The sequence below is a fragment of the Schistocerca nitens genome, chromosome 2 (genome assembly GCF_023898315.1).
Source record: "Schistocerca nitens isolate TAMUIC-IGC-003100 chromosome 2, iqSchNite1.1, whole genome shotgun sequence".
Lineage (NCBI taxonomy): Eukaryota > Metazoa > Arthropoda > Insecta > Orthoptera > Acrididae > Schistocerca > Schistocerca nitens.
The window spans coordinates 511,307,336-511,327,975 of record NC_064615.1 but is presented as its reverse complement, the minus strand read 5'-3'; the positions used below and the strand labels follow the sequence as shown (position 1 = coordinate 511,327,975).

The following is a 20,640-nucleotide window of genomic DNA, read 5'->3' as shown; positions in this document are numbered from 1 at the left end:
GAACAAATTAAAACAACAACATTACACAAGTTTAATGACAGTGATTTGGCTTTGAACCACTTACTAATGTCAGTAAAAATGTGATTAGCTGCCCTTTCTAAATTTCTATTTGATTTACTATTTATTGCAATGTTTGTATCATCTGCAAATAAGACAAACTTGGCATCTGGTAATGTAATGGATGACAGGTCATTAATATACACAAGAAACAGTAGTGGACCTAGTATGGAACCTTGGGGAACACCACATGTAATATCTTCCCAGACAGATGATGTCTGATTGCCTACTGCTGAAGTGTTACGTAATGGCACCCTTTGTTTTCTATTAGTAAGATATGACTGAAACCACTTTGCAGCACTACCAGTGACGCCATAATATTTTAATTTACTTAAAAGATGCTGTGATTCACTCAGTCAAACGCCGTTGACAGGTCACTGCACTCACTGGACAGTTCTTTACAATACTTCTGACTGAAATGGAAAGTACAAAGCATTCATTAATATAGTTACTGCCTCTATTGAAATTGTTTTCCCATAAAGGTAATTCAAACCAAACAGAAGTCTAAAACTAAACTGTCGATTACACAAGAAATAAGGACATCATGTGGAACAAAAAGGAGACTGCGTCTACTATTTAGGAACAGATCCGATGTTAGCATTTTAATGCATTACAAATAATGCTGCGAAATACTGAAGCAAGTAATCCAGAAATCTAAGCAGGTTTATTATGAGAAAAAGATAATTAAACCAGCAACAAAAGAAAAACTATGTGTATATCGTGAAGACAGAGACAGGTGGGCCCAAAAAGAAAGAGGAGCAGATAGCTCTAAAAATAAATGAGGCATTGATAACCAGTGCATGTAGTGTTCAAAACCTCCTGAACAAGAACTTTGTTTCTGTTAGTGGCAGTTTGGGGTTATTAAGTTTGGTAAACAATCCAGACGATATCTGAGACCAGTCTTTACAAATAACTTCAGTAAAATGGAAATGACATTCATGTCTCCCAAAGAAGTAACATCCATCACATCCCTAAAAACTAAGTATTCTAATGGTAATGAGAATGTACCAACAAAGTTAATAAAAGACATTCATGTGAGCTGTGCAATCCATCTCTTATCAGCAGAACATGTCCATACTGGCTAAAATATGCTGAAGTTACGCCTCTTTGCAAAAGGGGAGATCAAGAGATACCATCGAAGTATTGACCAATTTCACTTTTGCCAGCTTTTTAAAAAAAATGTTTGAAAAGTTCATGTTCAAGTGTCTTCTTAACCATCTGACTGCAAAAAATATATTGTCCTAGTCACAGTCTGGCTTCCTTAAGGGTCCAGTATAGAAGAAGCTAATTACATTACACTGAGAATGTACTTAACTCTTTAGATAAATTAGAGGCTACCAGCATTTTATGTCACGTCTCAAAAGCCTTTAACTGCGTGGAAAACGGCATTTTCTTAAGTAAATTAGAATATTATGGTGTCACTGGCAGTGCTACAAAATGGTTTGAGTCTTACCCAGCTGGTAGCAAACAAAGGGTGTCGTTGCGAAATACCTCTGCAGGAAGCAGACATTCTTCATCTGATTGAGAATAAATTACATGTGGCGTTCCTCAAGATTCCATCATGTGTCTGTCGCTTTTTCTCATGTACATTAATGACCTCTTGTCTCTTACATTGTCACATGTTAAGTTTGTTTTGTTTGCGGGTGATACAAACGTTGCAATAAGTAGCAAGTCAAGTACAGATTTAGAGATGGCAGCTAATCAAATTTTCACTGAGATTAATAAATGGTTTAAAACTTATTCACTGTCATTAAACTTTAAAAAGACTCACTATATGCAGTTCAGAACCTGTAAGAGATTTCCTTCCAGCTTGTGTATGACACACAAATACAAGCAGATCGAAGATGTTCACAGTGTTAAATTTCTGGGATTACAACTTGATAATAAATTCAGTTGGGAAGGGCATAACATGGAATTCCAGAAACGCCTAAACAAGTCTGTACTTGCAATGAGAATTATGTCAGCTGTAGGAGATATTAATACAAACGTTGCTTACTTTCGTTCTATTGTGTCATATAGGATCATATTCTACGGAAACTTGCCAAACTGAGCAGAAAATGTATCTGCAAAAGAGGTGTAGTGAACAACAAATAAGAGAATAGATGAAAAGCTTGAAATTTAATACATTCCAGATTGACGCTTCAGATTTAATACACTCCAGACTGAGAGGAGCTTGGGTGAATACCACACCAAATTATTTTGTCTATGCAAGGAAAGGTGGGCTCAGTTGGATTACTAAATTACATCTACAGCTCTAGAGCACTTGCCTGCAAAGGGCAAAGGTCCCGTGTTCGAGTCTCGGTCCTGCACACAGTTTTAATCTGTCAGGAAGTTTCACATGTATAGTTTCTTTGAGAAGCAACACACTGTGTTTCATCTGATGTAATACGATAATTCCATGTCACCTTATGAAGTGTATCTCTTCTAAACATTGCTTACTAATATTACATTATTTCCATCATACAAAAGAACATCAGTGTGATCAATCAGCACGGGTGACTAGGAATAGTGTAAAGATAACAAGGACTACGATAGCATCTATAGGCATGTATTATAAACAAACATCTCGTTAGTATGGCTGTCATTATCAGTAGCTCTGAAACGATCACAATGCAGCACACAGGAACTAAAGAAAATGACACCAGAAAATGCCTTTATCATTCAAACTAAGGCAATTGTAAAGGAATTGTATGTCTGTAATACATAATAATTTTTCTACTTTAAGATGAACAAATTATGAATTTATGTCACTTAAGAGTGGTCAGTAATCTGCCAATGTTTACTTTAGGATGTAGGAACAACAGAGGGGTAATATGCCCCACAGGACAATAATGAATAAATTAACTGTTTTCTACAATAAAACTAAAGCTCCATTCATTCATATCCATCTCATTTACAACTTTCTTTATGTTAATAAAGTTTTGAGAACAAAACCAGTATGGTTTATCGAGTTTTGCAACTTACTCATTTACCCGAGTTTCTTCAAAAAAATGTTTTATAGTATTTAGCATCTAAATCAAGAATATAATGACATTCAATAAGGGTATCTATTTGTTTCTTTAAATCTCATGAAGATTGCTTAAAATGTAACATATGCTTTTCATGTCTGAAATCATCTGTTTGACATTTAAATGGATATATTTACAACATTCAATTCGTTTTTGTGGATTCATACCTAATGAAGACAACATACAAACAATATCGTTTCTATTATGCACCTATTTTTAGTTTACAAAGTATTTTCAACTAGTAATTGACTAGCAAGGAAGAATTAAAACGAACTTTTAAGCAGTAGACATTATTGTATAAATGTTATTGTAATGCCATATTTACAACAAATGAGGTCTTCTGTGTTATCAATATGGTTTTAAATGAAAAACTGCTATTATTCCACACATTACTTTAGTACTACATCAATAAATGTCATTTGAAAAGTTCATTTTGATGTCCACTGCATTTATCATCTCACAAGACAATAGTCAATTCTTGCTTGAGGAAAGCTTGATAAGTGAAATTCTGGTCCTTTGACAAATTGTCAGTAGAATGTTTACAGAATTAATGTTCCCAAAACACATTGTTGCTATGATTGTTCTGTTTTGGGGCACCAAAAAAGGAGCACAACTAATATTTTGACTTCAGTACTCCATAGCAAACTGATAACTATACCGTAATGCCATCAAGTTTATCAACAATAGAACATTCTTTCATGAGATATCGATTACACATCATTATCAACTATTAAACATACCACTGACAAACGTATCCTTTCACCCTAAACATCATTTTGTGTATTTTTATGCACAAAAAGAAATCACACCTATGGATATCTTTCTCCAAGCAGAGCTCTGGAGTAAGTTCATAAGTACTCTCAATATGATAGTTCAGAATCAGATACTTATTTTAGTCTTCAGCTCTTTGTATGTAATCTTGGTCTGAGGAAATACCTTCTGCTTTGCATTTTCTTTGCAAGGCGCATACTTTTTCTCTGCTCGCCCTCCTTCCGTTCAGTCCAAACATGACGTGGCAGTTTGAAAGCATTCTGAGCCACGAAGCTCAAGAGTCCCTTATGGTCCCAAGGCTCCCTGCTTCTCTTTCCTGTGGCGGGTGCGCATTTTCTCGCTTCAGCTTCGAGATTGGGCGACTGTTGTGGCCTTGTTGGTGTCATGCACTGTGCTTCCTCATCTGCAGACTTTGGTCTGCGGCGATCCTGATGATTCCGAAGCCGCATGCTTCTCTTCACACTGGTGCAGGTAGATTCTTTAGCTACAGACTGAAGCCTCAGCGAGCGACGTAACTGTTTAGGACCTGAGCAATGGGCTGCTTCGCATATAGCCTCTGTTTCCCTATATGGCCGTTTCTGGCCCGCCGATATGGTAGTTGAGCCTGGTAATAGGAGCTGAGTTGACGATGCATCTGTAAAATGCTGCCTCATATCTTTATCTCGTGAAGAATGGGGTTGTTCTTTTAGCATAGGGAGTGCGAAACAGTAATTCTGTTGGGCACAGGAATTTCGAGACGATGATGGCTGGGAAAGAAAAAGGAACGCCTTAGTATCTTTCTCAGGTGACATGATAGAATCCATAGATAATGTGCTCGACTCCAAATGTGATACTGATGGCACTGTAAGCGCTGATATGGGAGATATAGGCTTTTGGAGAGGCAGAGTATTCTGCTCTGCTCTTTGTACCTCTGTGGGTACTTCAGCAAGGAGCTGCTGGTTAGACAGTGAGCACACTGTTGGTGATTGAACATGAAGCTGCTCACTCCCCACTCCACTTTCATCATCATCATCATCATCATCATCATCATCATCATCATCTGGATTGACATGAATCACTTCAAACTCCTCACCTCCTGGCTGCATATGTTCGTCAGCCATATTTTCTGCACTGCTTGTTGCATCACTGTGCACATAAAAGCTGTCTTCTTTCAGTTCGACGATTTTTTGTTTCTGTTTTGGAACTTTATGGGACAACTCAATCATGTACAAAAGTTGATTCCGCAGTAGCCAGCAAATATATAAAAAAATTGCTGAAGGGTCCATAAACATTTGTGCAAAACTGGCCACAAGATCAAACATGGATATATTAGCTCTCTCAATTATGGGTTGCGTAGATATCCATGGTAGGGCAAGCTGATGTGGCACTAGTTGTTCAAATCGTTTCTTTGCAAAACTGGGTGTAGATGTCTGCAGATTTTTCAGGTTTTCATCCAAGTCTTCCTCTGAATCGTTAGATACATCTGACAAATGTGTGTAGGTTAGTTGGCAAATGGGAGTCTCAGTGCGTCCATAACAAGAGTCTTGAAATGCATCAGCATTCTGGCATGAATTTTCATCTGCTGTACTTCCCCCATCTAAGTTTTGCAGGACGTTCTTTGGCATAGACAAGTCAGTCGGCTGCTCGCTTTCCAGAGTATCAGATTCATCAGACATAGTGCTTACTGGCGCGTATTCCATAGATTGTTGGTGTGTCGCCAGCGGATGAACTGAATAGCGGCCATATTCGGCAAATGGGTTGAAAGAAGAAGATGTGACCTCTGCAGCTGGAAGGTGTTTGTGAGTACTGCCATGAAGCTTCTGCAGTGAAGAAGTCAACTGATTTTCATTGACTCCAGAAGCGCTATCCAGTGAACTAACATGCACTTGTTCTACTGCACCATCTATATTCCCTGGCTGAATGGTGTCGCTAGATTTGGAGACTGTTGGGGCCAGTTCTCCGCTGAATGCGGAGCCGCTACCGCTGACATGGGAAAGAAATCCGTGCCGTGTCTCTTCGTCTTCAATCGCTGGAGAACTGAACACAGGGTACCAATTTTTTTGGTATGGCGAGAACATGTCTTCAGTGTATGGTTGCCCATCTCGCCCAAAGGAGAATGGATCGATTCTCGAGTGTGAAGTCGCTAATGGCCAATGGTTCTGTCTGGTCCCATGGTGTGGTTGGAACAGATCATCGAAATGGGCATCCGGGTTGGGAAATGATACACCCAACATGTTCGCTGACATGTCGTAACGTGTCCTGAAACAGAACCATAAAGTACATGTTACTGAGTGAGCTCCAAGTTAATTAATTATTTCTACCATTTTTATGAGCTCATTGAATAAATCTCAATACTAATAAAAATAGACTATAAGACAAAAAAACCGTACACCATGAAGGAATTATCTGAATAGCATGGAAATCTGTAGATGTGATTTACATTCACATACAAACAAATGATTACAGTTTCAGAAAAGCTGGACGATATATTTTTGTTTCAAGAGAAACAGCTTCATATATTGAGCAAGTCAATAAGATGGTCCACCTCTGGCCAATGTGACAGCAGTTAACCGGATGGCATTCATTACCAGAGTTGTTGGATGTTCTCCTGAGGGATATTATGACAAATTCTGTTCAGTTGGCAAGTTAGATCGTCAATATCCCAAGCTCGTTGGAGGGCCTTCCCATAATGATCCAAACATTTTTAACTGGGGAGAGGTTCTGCAACCTTGCTGGCTGAGGTACAGTTTGGCAAGCGTGAAGACACAGACTATAAACTGTCACCATGTGTGGGAAGACATTATCTTGCTAAAATGTAAGCTGAGGTTGGCTTGCCAGGAAGGGCAACAAAACAGAGTGTAAACTATTGTCGACCATCGCTGTGCTTTAAGGGTGCCACAGATGACAACCATAGCGCCCTGCTATGAAAAATAATAGCACCCCAGATCATCAGTCCTGGTTATTGGGCAGTATGGTGTGACAGTGAGGTTGACATCACACCTCTACCCAGGACATCTCCAGATACGTTTTCGCTGTTCATCGGAGCTCAGCTCGCATCGAAACTAATTACTAAAGACAATTCTACTTCTTCCAACGAGATTCCAGGCAGAAAATGGCCGACGCCACTTTAATTGGGCTTCCGGTATACAGGTGTTTTTGTTAGCGCATGGGGGGCCATGAGCGTAGCCCTCCTTCTGTGAGCCGCCTATTAGTATTCCTTGCGGTCACTGAAGCACCATTTGCACGTTGTATCGATGATAATGAAGAACCTGGGACTCTGAGTGCCTCTCTAATGATTGCTCAGACTCCACATTGCCTCTTCTCTATCTCAGCTGCGTCCTTCACGACACTGTGTTCGGCCATGGTTCACCCATTCCTGCCAATAACATCGAGTAGTGACATCAAACCTACTCATATGTCGAGCGATTCACCAATTACTCTATCCGACTTCTTTGAGCCCAGTTACACGTCCTTTTCAAAAAGCCGACATCTGCGCATATTGTTCATGCACCTGTCTGTGAGACATACTTACTGTCCAACTGAATACGTGGAACGAAATTCGCAAAGACTTTATGCCCTGGTATCGACATGTCCCCTGTTTACTATCCTTGCTAGCTGCGATGAAATCGCGCTACAGCATCACACATTCTTCCATCGGCCACCAAAGTTTACAATTTGCATTTTCTATCGATGCCTTTATGAATATCAGTTTGTGACCTGTTTGCATAACTCCTTCATGTTGCGTCGTTTAATTTTCTTAAAGTGTATTTATCGGATACTTGGTTCAATTAAGCTTGTTTGAGGTGGGCGCATGTTTTTGTGCCATGTAGTTATAAAAACGTTTTTAAACTGATCGAAAGTACCTAACCTACCTTAAAGCTATTGAAATATTTGTCTTCTGAATTCCAGCTGGAACATGAATCTTTACTATGAAGCTTTTGCTAACTTCTTACACTGACAAAAATACAGGAAGTGCACATGTTCGAAAGGACAAACACCACTTATACAGTTGCAATAACGATGGCCAAAGATTCCTTCAGTGCGTATGCACACCATCCTCGTACTCTTAGGGGAATCGGCGACATGCCGTGAGTAATGAGGCTAAAGAGCAGGTGGCACCATATCACGAGTGTGTGGTATAAGTTGAGAATTTGGTTCTGATGCGAGGCATGCTACGGTAGACCGTGCCAGTTGTGTTGACCATTGTCTCTGGGTGGCATAGTGGTCAGTGTATGCGTTGGTAAGGAGGAGACCCAGGTTCGAATCCTGGTTGAGCATAAATTTTCAACTTGCCTCACTGGTATAAATCAATGTCCACTGGCAGCTACTGTCGTTAATTCCTTTGTGTCAGAGAAGTTATAGTTAGCCATGCTGGCTTTGGAATTCCTACAGTCAGAGTATTTGAGCTTCCTTTAGAAAATCCGCTGGAAGAAATATATATTGCCTTATGACTTTACAATAGAATACTATCAAATGTAGCAGAAAGATAGAAGCTCATACGTTTCCCATCTTGAATGGCGTTAGACAAATCAAGACAAAACAGCAGAAACATATCCTCTCAAATGTCAATATTTTTGCAGCTATCGTGCACTTATTATAGAGGGTGTTAGGAGTATAAATGCAGATATTTTTATTGGTGACTGAGGGCACTGTACTAAACAATGTTGCATATAATTATAATTATTAGGACCAGTATGTTTTAGGTTGCTTGGTACCTCCAAGTAAAGGCGGCAAGTGTAAGTCATTAATGTACATTTTGTCCTGAACAGCAGATCAGGCATTGCAGTATGGTGGCGTGGATGCAAAATGGTTCGTCAATACTTACAGGTGTAATCAACTTAGTAGTCCAGTTTGTGAAGAAAACACCAGGCAGTAAATTATGTGACGTGTTTGCAGGAAGACTGTTAGATGCAAAAAAACTAACACACTAAAGTGAGTACATATTAAGGTACCAATGATCACAATATCTGAACTTATACCCCCAACACACTGAATATGATGGGCAACTGAGGATTTGCGCAGTATGTAGTTCCTCAGAGCAAATTCGCACAGAATGTTCAAGGAGGAGTTGCTGTGTGACGAGTCCACAGGCCCCAGCCGTCCTGTAGTTAGTATGAAGCTGACATACGCTGCCGCTGTGAGTCGGCACTGGCGGAGGGGGGAAGCCTCTGACACGCAGGCGGGTGGCATTAATACTGTAGCTACAGGCTCTAGTATCGCCGATGGTTTACCGCCCCCAATACCGAACCAACACATGAAACACCGAAAAGAACATTTCACAGGGATTACCTGCATGCTCTTACACAGAGCTGGACAGAGACTACAAGTTGCCAGAAACAGTTTCTGTGTGTTCGTGATTCAGTTCCACGGGAGGAAAGCATCACTAAGAAACCAGAAATGACAGTTTGAGGAATACAAGGCGCCAAAAGAGGGAACTAATGACACCAATGCGGACGTGGGTTCAACACGAGGAGGTACGAAAGACGTTTGTATGAAGGAAACTGCTACTCTACATACACTCTCTAAAAAATAAATAAAGGACGTACCATAAAGGAGTTATGCAAATTGGTGGCAAATTGATGTTGAACAGGTAGCACCAGAAAATGGAAACTGTAAACTTTGGCGGCCAATGGACGAATATGTGACGCTTCAGTGCAATTTCACTGCACAGTTTGTAAGGATGGTAAACAGGAGATGTGTCGATAACAGGGCATTAAGTCTTTGCAAATTTCATTCTGTGTACTCAGTTGGACAGTATGCCTCACAGACAGGCGTCTGAAGAATATGCGCAGATATCAGGATTTGAGTAAGGCCGTGTAGCTGGGCTCAAAAAAGCTGGTTGGAATAATCGTAAAGCACTCGACGTTTAAGTATGATCGATGTCACGATTCGACAATGTTGGCAGGAATGGGTGAACCAAACCCAAACACAGCGTCAAGAGGGAAGCCGTCGACATAGAGGGGACAGAACATGAGGACTGAGCAGTGGGTGAACCATGGCCGAACACAGTGGCAAGATGAAAGTGATCGACCAAGAGAGACGACAGATCTGGGGACCCAGTAATCGTCAGAGAGGCACTTAGAGACCCAGATTCATCATTATCATCGATCTGACGTGCAACTGGTGCCTCATTGATCACAAGGCGGCTCAGAGATGGGGGTTTAGCTCACGGCACCCTACGCGCCGAGTAACACTGACCTTTGTACACCAACAAGCCCATCTGCAGTGGCGCTGGGCATATTCAGCATCGTGTCTCATTGACAGGTATAGAGCTGTCTTCTGTGATGAGTTCCACATCGAACTGATCCTCTATGACCGGCGGCGAAGTGTCTAGATACGTCCCAAGAGCAATGGAATATCAATCTGACTGTCGCCCACCATATGGCCCAACAGTCAGGGATGATGGTCTGGGGTGCCTTTTCTTTTCACAGCAGGACTCCTTTGGTTGTCATCCGTGACACTCTTGCAAGCATAGCGGTACGACGACCATATTCTATGCCCCATTTTATTGCACTTCATGGCAAACCATCATGGCAGACCACACACAGTGAGACTTTCTACGGCTTGTCTTAGTGCTTGACAAACCCTATCTTGGCCAGCAAGGTCGCCGGATCTCTCCCCAGTTGAGAACTTTGGTAGCATTAGGGCAGGGCTCTGAAATTGGACAATCTAAAGCACCAATCTGTATGATATCGCTGAGGAGGGCATCCAACAACTTTATCAATCAATGCAAAGCCGAATAACTGCTTGCTTAAGAGACAGCTGTGGACCAACGAGTTGTTGACTTGCCTAGTTTGTGAAGCTCTTGCTCTAGAACATATCATCCATTTTTTTCTGAAACCGTAATCATTTGTTTGTCTGTACTTCTAAATCACATCTTGCGAATTCCATCTCATTCGGATAACTCCATCATGCTGCGCCGATCGTTTTCTTATTTTTAATTTTTATAGTTTATTACGAACTCGGGGAACGTGTCGAAAGAAATCGGAACACTGGACAAAGCTGCAAACCGTAGCATAGCTATGGAACATGACAACAGGCCTTTCGTCAGAAAGAAGGGGAAAATTATGTCCGATGGGTCATCCACAACATATTCTGAAAGGTCGTGAAATTCATCTCCTTCTAGGTCGCCGAAGAAAACTTCGAAGAAAAGTAAGAAAAGGAGAGTGGCACATTCAGCAGCGGAATGATTGAATCCTGCACTAAGAGAAAAATTAAGACCTCTAACGGAAAATGAAAGAATACTAGAAAAATATTCGACGGTAGAGTATTTGGAAGGGGAAGTGAGCCTGGCTGAAGCAGATGACGTTAGTAAACAAATACAGGCGACGGGTGACGTCTCAAATTAGGACGACAGAACTGAAATGGAATTAGGCATCTCTGTCTCAGAAAAAGGAATCGATTGCACGGACTTCCAAGAGGCTCAAACGAAACAAGATATGAAGATAGTCGAGCCACATGAAACATAAATCTGAATTTTTGGAAACTCAGAGGTTTTTGAGGAAAGATGGTGTGGAACGACAAAAAATGAAATGGACGGGAATACTACTTATTAACTAAATTTCTTACTTGAACACCTGGATAGGAAAACGGGACTAAGATGTAATGTGACCACGATAAACAACAGCAGGATTCAAAGTGCAGTGAAAGTCGTCTCTCTACAAGAATTTCTGTAACAGTCGCTGGCCCCTTTGACCGAGCGGTTCTAGGCGCTTCAGTTCGGAACCGCGCTGCTGCTACGGTCGCAGGTTCGAATCCTGCCTCGGTCATGGCTGTGTGTGATGCCCTTAGGTTAGTTAGGTGTATGTAGTTCTAAGTCTAGGTGACTGATGACCTCAGATGTTAAGTCCCATAGTGCTTAGAGCCATTTTCTGTAACAGTCTGATACTGATACAGCCCTACTCCAGGAATTTAATATCGACACATTTCATATCTTAAGTTATAAAGAGATTTTAAATACAACACCAGGAGGGAAATGTGGGTCTGCTGTCCTTGTGAAGGAAGGTATTGAAGTTAAATACATTTGTCTTTTAGAAATAAGGAAGGGACATCAGTTGTAAAATTTTTAGTACTATTGTTAAATATTTATACCCCTTCAGGAATAACACAAGAGAGGATGCGGATAAGCTTTTAAAGAACAACTTGGTATTTTTACTCAAACGGAAACCGGCAGAAGCTTTAATTGGTGGTGATTATAATTTTGAAGTCCATAGAAACGATGATGAAGAAATAGATGAAATGTATGACGAGATAAAAGAAATTATTCAGGTAGTGAAGGGAGACGAAAATTTAATAGTCATGGGTGACTGGAATTCGTCAGTAGGAAAAGGGAGAGAAGGAAACATAGTAGGTGAATATGGATTGGGGGGAAGGAATGAAAGAGGAAGCCGCCTTGTAGAATTTTGCACTGAGCATAACTTAATCATAGCTAACACTTGGTTCAAGAATCATGAAAGGAGGCTGTATACATGGAAGAAGCCTGGAGATACTGACAGGTTTCAGATAGATTATATAATGGTAAGACAGAGATTTAGGAACCAGGTTTTAAATTGTAAGACATTTCCTGGGGCAGATGTGGATTCTGACCACAATCTATTGGTTATGAACTGCAGATTGAAACTGAAGAAACTGCAAAAAGGTGGGAATTTAAGGAGATGGGACCTGGATAAACTGAAAGAACCAGAGGTTGTAGAGAGTTTCAGGGAGAGCATAAGGGAACAATTGACAGGAATGGGGGAAAGAAATACAGTAGAAGAAGAATGGGTAGCTCTGAGGGATGAAGTGGTGAAGGCAGCAGACGATCAAGTAGGTAAAAAGACGAGGGCTAATAGAAATCCTTGGGTAACAGAAGAAATATTGAATTTAATCGATGAAAGGAGAAAATATAAAAATGCAGTAAATGAAGCAGGCAAAAAGGAATACAAACGTCTCAAAAATGAAATCGACAGGAAGTGCAAAATGGCTAAGCAGGGATGGCTAGAGGACAAATGTAAGGATGTAGAGGCTTGTCTCACTAGGGGTAAGATAGATACTGCCTACAGGAAAATTAAAGAGACCTTTGGAGAGAAGAGAACCACTTGTATGAATATCAAGAGCTCAGAAGGCAACCCAGTTCTAAGCAAAGAAGGGAAAGCAGAAAGGTGGAAGGAGTATATAGAGGGTTTATACAAGGGCGATGTACTTGAGGACAATATTACAGAAATGGAAGAGGATGTAGATGAAGATGAAATGGGAGGTAAGATACTGCGTGAAGAGTTTGACAGAGCACTGAAAGACCTGAGTCGAAACAAGGCCCCGGGAGTAGACAACATTCCATTAGAACTACTGATGGCCTTGGGAGAGCCAGTCCTGACAAAACTCTACCATCTGGTGAGCAAGATGTATGAGACAGGCGAAATACCCTCAGACTTCAAGAAGAATATAATAATTCCTATCCCAAAGAAAGCAGGTGTTGACAGATGTGAAAATTACCGAACTATCAGTTTAATAAGTCACAGCTGCAAAATACTAACGCGAATTCTTTACAGACGAATGGAAAAACTGGTAGAAGCCGACCTCGGGGATGATCAGTTTGGATTCCGTAGAAATGTTGGAACACGCGAGGCAATACTGACCTTACGACTTATCTTGGAAGAAAGATTAAGAAAAGGCAAACCTACGTTTCTAGCATTTGTAGACTTAGAGAAAGCTTTTGACAATGTTTACTGGAATACTCTCTTTCAAATTCTGAAGGTGGCAGGGGTAAAATACAGGGAGCGAACGGCTATTTACAATTTGTACAGAAACCAGATGGCAGTTATAAGAGTCGAGGGGCATGAAAGGGAAGCAGTGGTTAGGAAGGGAGTGAGACAGGGTTGTAGCCTCTCCCCGATGTTATTCAATCTGTATATTGAGCAAGCAGTAAAGGAAACAAAAGAAAAATTCGGAGTAGGTATTAAAATTCATGGAGAAGAAGTAAAAACTTTGAGGTTCGCCGATGACGTAATTCTGTCAGAGACAGCAAAGGACTTGGAAGAGCAGTTGAACGGAATGGACAGTGTCTTGAAAGGAGGATATAAGATGAACATCAACAAAAGCAAAACGAGGATAATGGAATGTAGTCAAATTCAGTCGGGTGATGCTGAGGGAATTAGATTAGGAAATGAGACACTTAAAGTAGTAAAGGAGTTTTGCTATTTAGGGAGTAAAATAACCGATGATGGTCGAAGTAGAGAGGATATAAAATGTAGACTGGCAATGGCAAGGAAAGCGTTTCTCAAGAAGAGAAATTTGTTAACATCGAGTATAGATTTAGGTGTCAGGAAGTCGTTTCTGAAAGTATTTGTATGGAGTGTAGCCATGTATGGAAGTGAGACATGGACGATAACTAGTTTGGACAAGAAGAGAATAGAAGCTTTCGAAACGTGGTGCTACAGAAGAATGCTGAAGATAAGGTGGGTAGATCACGTAACTAATGAGGAGGTATTGAATAGGATTGGGGAGAAGAGAAGTTTGTGGCACAAGTTGACTAGAAGAAGGGATCGGTTGGTAGGACATGTTTTGAGGCATCAAGGGATCACAAATTTAGCATTGGAGGGCAGCGTGGAGGGTAAAAATCGTAGAGGGAGACCAAGAGATGAATACACTAAGCAGATTCAGAAGGATGTAGGTTGCAGTAGGTACTGGGAGATGAAGAAGCTTGCACAGGATAGAGTAGCATGGAGAGCTGCATCAAACCAGTCTCAGGACTGAAGACCACAACAACAACAGAAACGATCAGCGGCCAAATTTTAACTCCTCCAGAGAACAAGAGGCTTTGGTGACAAACGTGAAGTGGAAGGACGTGTGGGAAGTTAAATACCCCACGATATTCAAATATACATACATCAGTAGTTGATCACAATGCAGGATCGACAGAATGTATGTAACAGCAAACCTAGAAAATACTCGTACTAGGTTGGTGTATAAGTTCGTAGCGTTCTCCTATTTTTAATAAACACAACAGATACACATAACAGACAAATAATCATCAACAATATATTCTCCTGCACTATTTACAACAGTCTACCATCGCTGGGGTAACTTTTCGATTCCGCGACTGTAGAAATCACGTGGTTTCAAGCCGAGTAACTCGTCGAACCACGCGCGGGGCGGTTTTTCATCCGGAAGGGAAGTTCCTTCAAGGCTATTCGATAGAAAGTGGAAAAGATGAAAACCTGAGGGCACAAGATCAGGTGAATAAGGTGGGTGCGGAATGACTTCCCACCCAACACCTCTGTAGCGTTTTATGTTAGTCTAACAGAATGCGGGCGGGCATTATCGTGGAGCAGCGTCACTCCACGCCGTCTTCCTGGTCGTTGTTCTTGGACTGAGTCTTCAAGACATCTCAGTTGTTGACAATAAATGTCAACAGTGTTCGTTAATCCTCGGAGAATCAATTCGTAGTACACCACACTGCTACTGTTCCACCGGATGCACAACATTACCTTTTCGGTACGCGCGCAGGAATTTTTACAGGGAGTTGTTGCTTTGTTTGGGCTCAATCATTCCTTTCTTTTCCCTATATTAGCATAAAGACACCATTTCTCGTCACCATCAACGAAAAAGGATAGGAATGGTCGGTGTTGTTCACGAGCCAATTGTTGATGAGCAAGCAGAGATGCGCATATGGCCGACAGCTATTTTTTTTTTTTTTATTTTGGCTTAGACCATGCGATACCCATATACCCGATTTTTGAACCTCCCCCACTGCATGTAAATGTCGCATGATGATGGAAAGGTCACAGTTCATCACATCTGCCAGCTCTCGAGTACACTGACGTGGATAATTGTGGATTAATGCTTTTAAACGATCTTCATCAAACACCGAAGGTCTTTCTGAACATGGAAAGTCACTAATGTCAAAACGATCCTGTTTAAAAGGAGAAAACCATTTTCTTGCCGTGAACTGTCCAATGGCATTATCCCCGTACACGGTGCAAATGTGTGTGGCAGCATCCGCTGCTTTCACACCTCTACTTAGCTCGAATATAAGGATATGCCGGAAATGTTCCGATTTCTCCACTTGTCACTCCATTTTCTAGAGTCCACAGTCTCACTCACTATCTCCAGATGACAAAATGACAACATGTAATCTCAAATAGCAACAGTGAACTACAAACAAAAAATGACAATTGATAAATAAACCCAAATCAAGGGGAATGCCAATATGCAAAACAAAAACTCAACGAACTTATACACCAAAATAATGAAATCAGTGGAATTGAAGTTATCCCAACGCCTTCTCGGACAACCTCGCAGTGAAACGCTGCATTAGACTCGACAAGCAAGGAACACATTGTCGTCGCCCTTTATGGAAACAGAATATCGATGTGGTGTTACACGATATCCTTATTAGACAAACAGAAGGGATGTAACATAAATATAGGTCCAGCATCGAGTGATGCACCTATGTGCTAGAAAGAAACTGAGGTCAGCCCTTGTAGTTTAAGAAAGAGACAACGAGACAGAGAGAGAGGTTGTTTCGCAATACCGTTTAGTTCCGCTATGCCATTTTAAGGGAAATCTTCGACCAGCAATTATCTGAAGAGTTTTTAAATAACAGAAAAATATCAAAGCAAAATTTATAAGTATTAAAAGTAAGCACCTGGAGTGCGATGGAAGAACACTCTTCATTATATCACCCAATTTAACGTGAAAGAAACACAAGTTTTGTGGATTACCTCTGAGCGGAAGTCAACAATGTACTGTCAGAACAAAAAGACATTTTACGTGAGGTTGAGAGGTTTTATAGTACGCTGTATACTGATGCCCAGCATAATCCAGGTGCTGCAAGAGGTTCGCTGCAAAATACAGGTGTAGACGACGCCATAACTAAAGAGGACAATAGGTTTCTCACAACTGAGATAACCAGCGAGGAGGTGTTTAGCAAATTAATTCTTCGCCTACCCATTAGTCACCAGGATCTGATGGCTTTCCTTTTGAGTTCTATCGAGAATTCTGGCCTCCAATAGGTAATCAGTTTACGGATGTGATAAATGAAGCTCCGAATTAGTTCAAAGGAAGTGTAACTGTATTAATACCAAAGGGCAGAAAGACAAGAGTAAAGACCACAGCAATGTGAGACCGACATGTCTGATGAACTCTGATTACAAAATAACTGCACATGTTCGGAAGAAAGGATGAGAACACTAACGGAAAACATAGTAGGAGGAAAACTTTTAAAGCTGCTTGTGAAAATAGGGGTGCCATTGTCGTCTTTTCAACAGCATCCGCAAAAGGAGGCCTCGCTTTTATTGATTTCTCAGTGGCATTCGACAGGGTTAACCACCTATTTTTATTCACAACATTGACACATTTGGGCTTTAGTGCATTGAGAATGGCTAGCTTCTAGCTGAAATCTATAATTTACAAGACATATAGATGTTTCTACATAATTCTTGATTTTATACGAACTGGTTTATGGCCTCCATATTCCCTGCATACATTTTTACATCTACTAGATACAATCGTTTGACCACCTTTATCGACATTGCCTCTTGACGTGTTGCTTACACATTTTGGGTAAATGACAACAGGATAATTACATACATCTGATTCTGTAGCACATCTATGGATACTTACGTCATGACATTTGCGCTAATAGCATATTGGTATCTCCCCCATCATAACCCAGTATTTACTATGCGACAAGTGAATTCGTTCTTTATTTTTGGTCCACTTTACCTGTTTGTTTTTCTTGTCATAGGTGACGCTGTCCTCTCACTTACCCTGTATAAGAGCTACATGTCATATAGAGGAACGTGTCTTTGGTATGATAGAAACTGAAACGTTTGTGGGACAAAAGTTGCATGGGACCACAGGGGCCATAATATGACGTTGGTTTTTCGTTGCTAGGTGGGGTCTTCTGAGATATGAAGGCCAACTTTGTTTTTTTTAAATGGGATGCTGTAGTTTGGTAGTCATTTTCTGATAGTGGCTATCGAGACGAATCCAATTATGTGTAACAGTAAGGTCTTTGAAGGTCAACGAAGGTCACAAAGGTGGCATGAACGTCCATTTACAGAAGGTGTTCAAAGCAATGACCATTGGTATCAATGCAGTGCTGCAATCTTATTACCATAGATTGAGTGGTATTCTTTATCACACAGGCACTTATCGAAGCACAGCCTCTGATAATTCTCTCTCGCATATCTTCAGGTGTAGTTGGTGTAGTTGGAAAGTCTTTATAAACAATGTCTTCTACGAATCCCAACAGGAAAAAATCCAGAGGTGTCAAAGTCTGGCGAACGAGCCGGCCACGACACATCTCCTCCGCGTTAATCCAATGTTTTAGGAATTGTTTCTGCAACTCATTTCTAGCCATCAGCGAAAAATGTGCCGGACACCCATCATGTTAATACCATATTCTGGCCCTTGTTCCTAAAGGTTTTTCTTCTAACAGACCTAATTTTTCTTGCAGGAATGTGTTGTACTTCCTACAATTAAGACTTCCTTCGATGAAATAGGAGGCTAAAATTCTGTACTCCAGAATCCCACACCACACATTCACCAACCCGGTTTTTGGTGTGCAACTTGCAGCAGACAACATGGATTTTCAGTTGCCCAATAATGTATGCTACGCAAATTGACATTTCCATGGTTCGTGAATGCAGCTTCGTCAGTAAATAAAATCATATTAATAAATATGACATCCCTCTGAATCTGAATTGAGCCCATCGGCAGTATTCAATGCGACGCATGCAATCTGTACCAGTTAATTCTTGGTGGAGACATATGGAAAGGATGATATTTATGGCTATTCAGAACACGAACAACAGTACTCTGGCTCATGCCAGATTCCCTTGCGATTTGACGCGCACTAACACAAGGATCTCGAACCACAGTGTCAAGACTACCAGTTTCCGTTTCCTCGTTAGTAACTTTCCTCTGCCGGATATGTTTCTGATGCGTTAAAGATCCAATTGTTCTCAATTTATCATACACATATTCAAATGTACAAGCTGTAGGGTGAGTACGTTGAGGATATCTTTCAGTGTATAAGTCTCTAGCTCTCACTGAATTTCGTTGGTATTCTCCATAAATGAAAAGCGTATCGAGTTGTTCTTGAAGGAGTACATCATACACATTCGTTTGATTCGACGATACTACCCTTGCCGTTCCTATTAGTGTTGTATTGCAAAACCTTTGAATGGTGTTTACATGTCAATGGCACTTTAGATGGATACGCCGTATTCGGCGAATATTTACTATTTGCACGATGTACGAGAGAGAATTGTCAGATTATGTGCTTCGATAAATGCCGAAGTGATATGGAATACCACTCAATCCATCATAAGTAGATTGCAGCACTGCATTGATACCAATGGTCATCACTTCGAACACCTTTTGTAAATGGACGTTCATGCCACCTTTTTTACTTTCGTTGACCTTCCAAGACATTACTGTTGCACACGATTGGATTAGTCTCGATAGCCGGTAACAGAAAATAAGTACCAAAGTATAGCATCCCATTAAAAAAACACAAAGTTGAGCTTCATATCTCTGACGCGACCCGATCTAGCAACAAAAAATCAACGTCATATTATGACCCCCGTTGTCCCATGCAACATTTGTCCCACAAACCTTTCAGTTACTATCATACAGCACTTTCGGAGTTATTCTAGGTGGCAAAAGTTAGTGTCTTACCCTGTATAATCTAGCCACATGGCTGCCTATAAGCAGACATCCCTCTTCTTGACATTGCTGGTTAGGACCTCTTACATATGATATTTTAACACTTCCTGTTTAGTGGGAATTCTTTAAAAAGTATTTCATTAGCTGCACAGTTTGTTTCATTAATAAATTTTATTAAATAGGTACCACTTATGAATCTATGACTGATATATTATTTTGGCATAACATGAATTCTTGTTTTTATTACTTTTTGTCAGTATATGATACATGGTGATGTGGTAGTTAAAGTGGGGAAGGCCTCTATTAAATGGTTTTACATTTTACTATTATATGACAACATATAAATAAATATTTAACCTTCAGATTGTACTAATCACTATACAGCTGTGATTGTTTTGTTTCAAATGATTCACGGATACTGACATTAGAATTACATACTAACTGTTTGTCAGCATGTGACGCAGTAGTTATCTAAGAATGACACATAGTTTTGACCTCTGGTTAATAGGTTCACTTTAATATTACATGGTATATATATAGAACAGTTGCACACTGTATTAATATAAATGAGCAAATTATATATATATATATATATATATATATATATATATACCATGTAATATTAAACATGTACTATTAAAGTGAACCTAGTAACCAGAGGTCAAAATTATATATATATATATATATATATATATATATATATATATAATTTTGACCTCTGGTTACTAGGTTCACTTTAATAGTACATGTTTAATATTACATGGTATATATATATATATATATATATATATATATATATATATATAATTTGCTCATTTATATTAATACAGTGTGCAACTGTTCTCTCGTTTTATTCCTTAATCTGTCATTTACTCTGTTGTCAAACCCCATACAGTTTGGTTTCTGTTAAATATTTACTTCATATTATCACTGTAGATAACTGATTTCTTAAATCCTACACCGCCCCCTTTTATTACGTAGTTTACACTGTCATTATTATTGTTGTCTTTACACAGGGGCCTGAAGATGGCATAGTAAGACGTTGAAACTGGTCGCACAGATAAATTACACTCAAAATATCTTTTTGACATTGGTAAGGAACAATCATACAATAATTTTTAAATGAACACACCGCCATTTGACTGTATTGTTGTTTGTTTCATTATGAAGT

The 20,640-nt window shown here is 40.1% G+C and overlaps 1 protein-coding gene across 1 annotated transcript in view; it reads right to left on the bottom strand.

Moving 5' to 3' along the window:
• Nucleotides 1–2,990: 2,990 nt before the first annotated feature.
• LOC126236499 (uncharacterized) overlaps nt 2,991–20,640 on the bottom strand; it is a 31,755-nt gene continuing 14,105 nt past the window's right edge. The window contains exon 2 of the mRNA XM_049945854.1: nt 2,991–6,074. Within this exon, the coding sequence (XP_049801811.1) occupies nt 3,965–6,061 (2,097 nt within the window). The 5' untranslated portion in view covers nt 6,062–6,074 and the 3' untranslated portion in view covers nt 2,991–3,964. The remainder of the gene's footprint in view (nt 6,075–20,640) is intronic.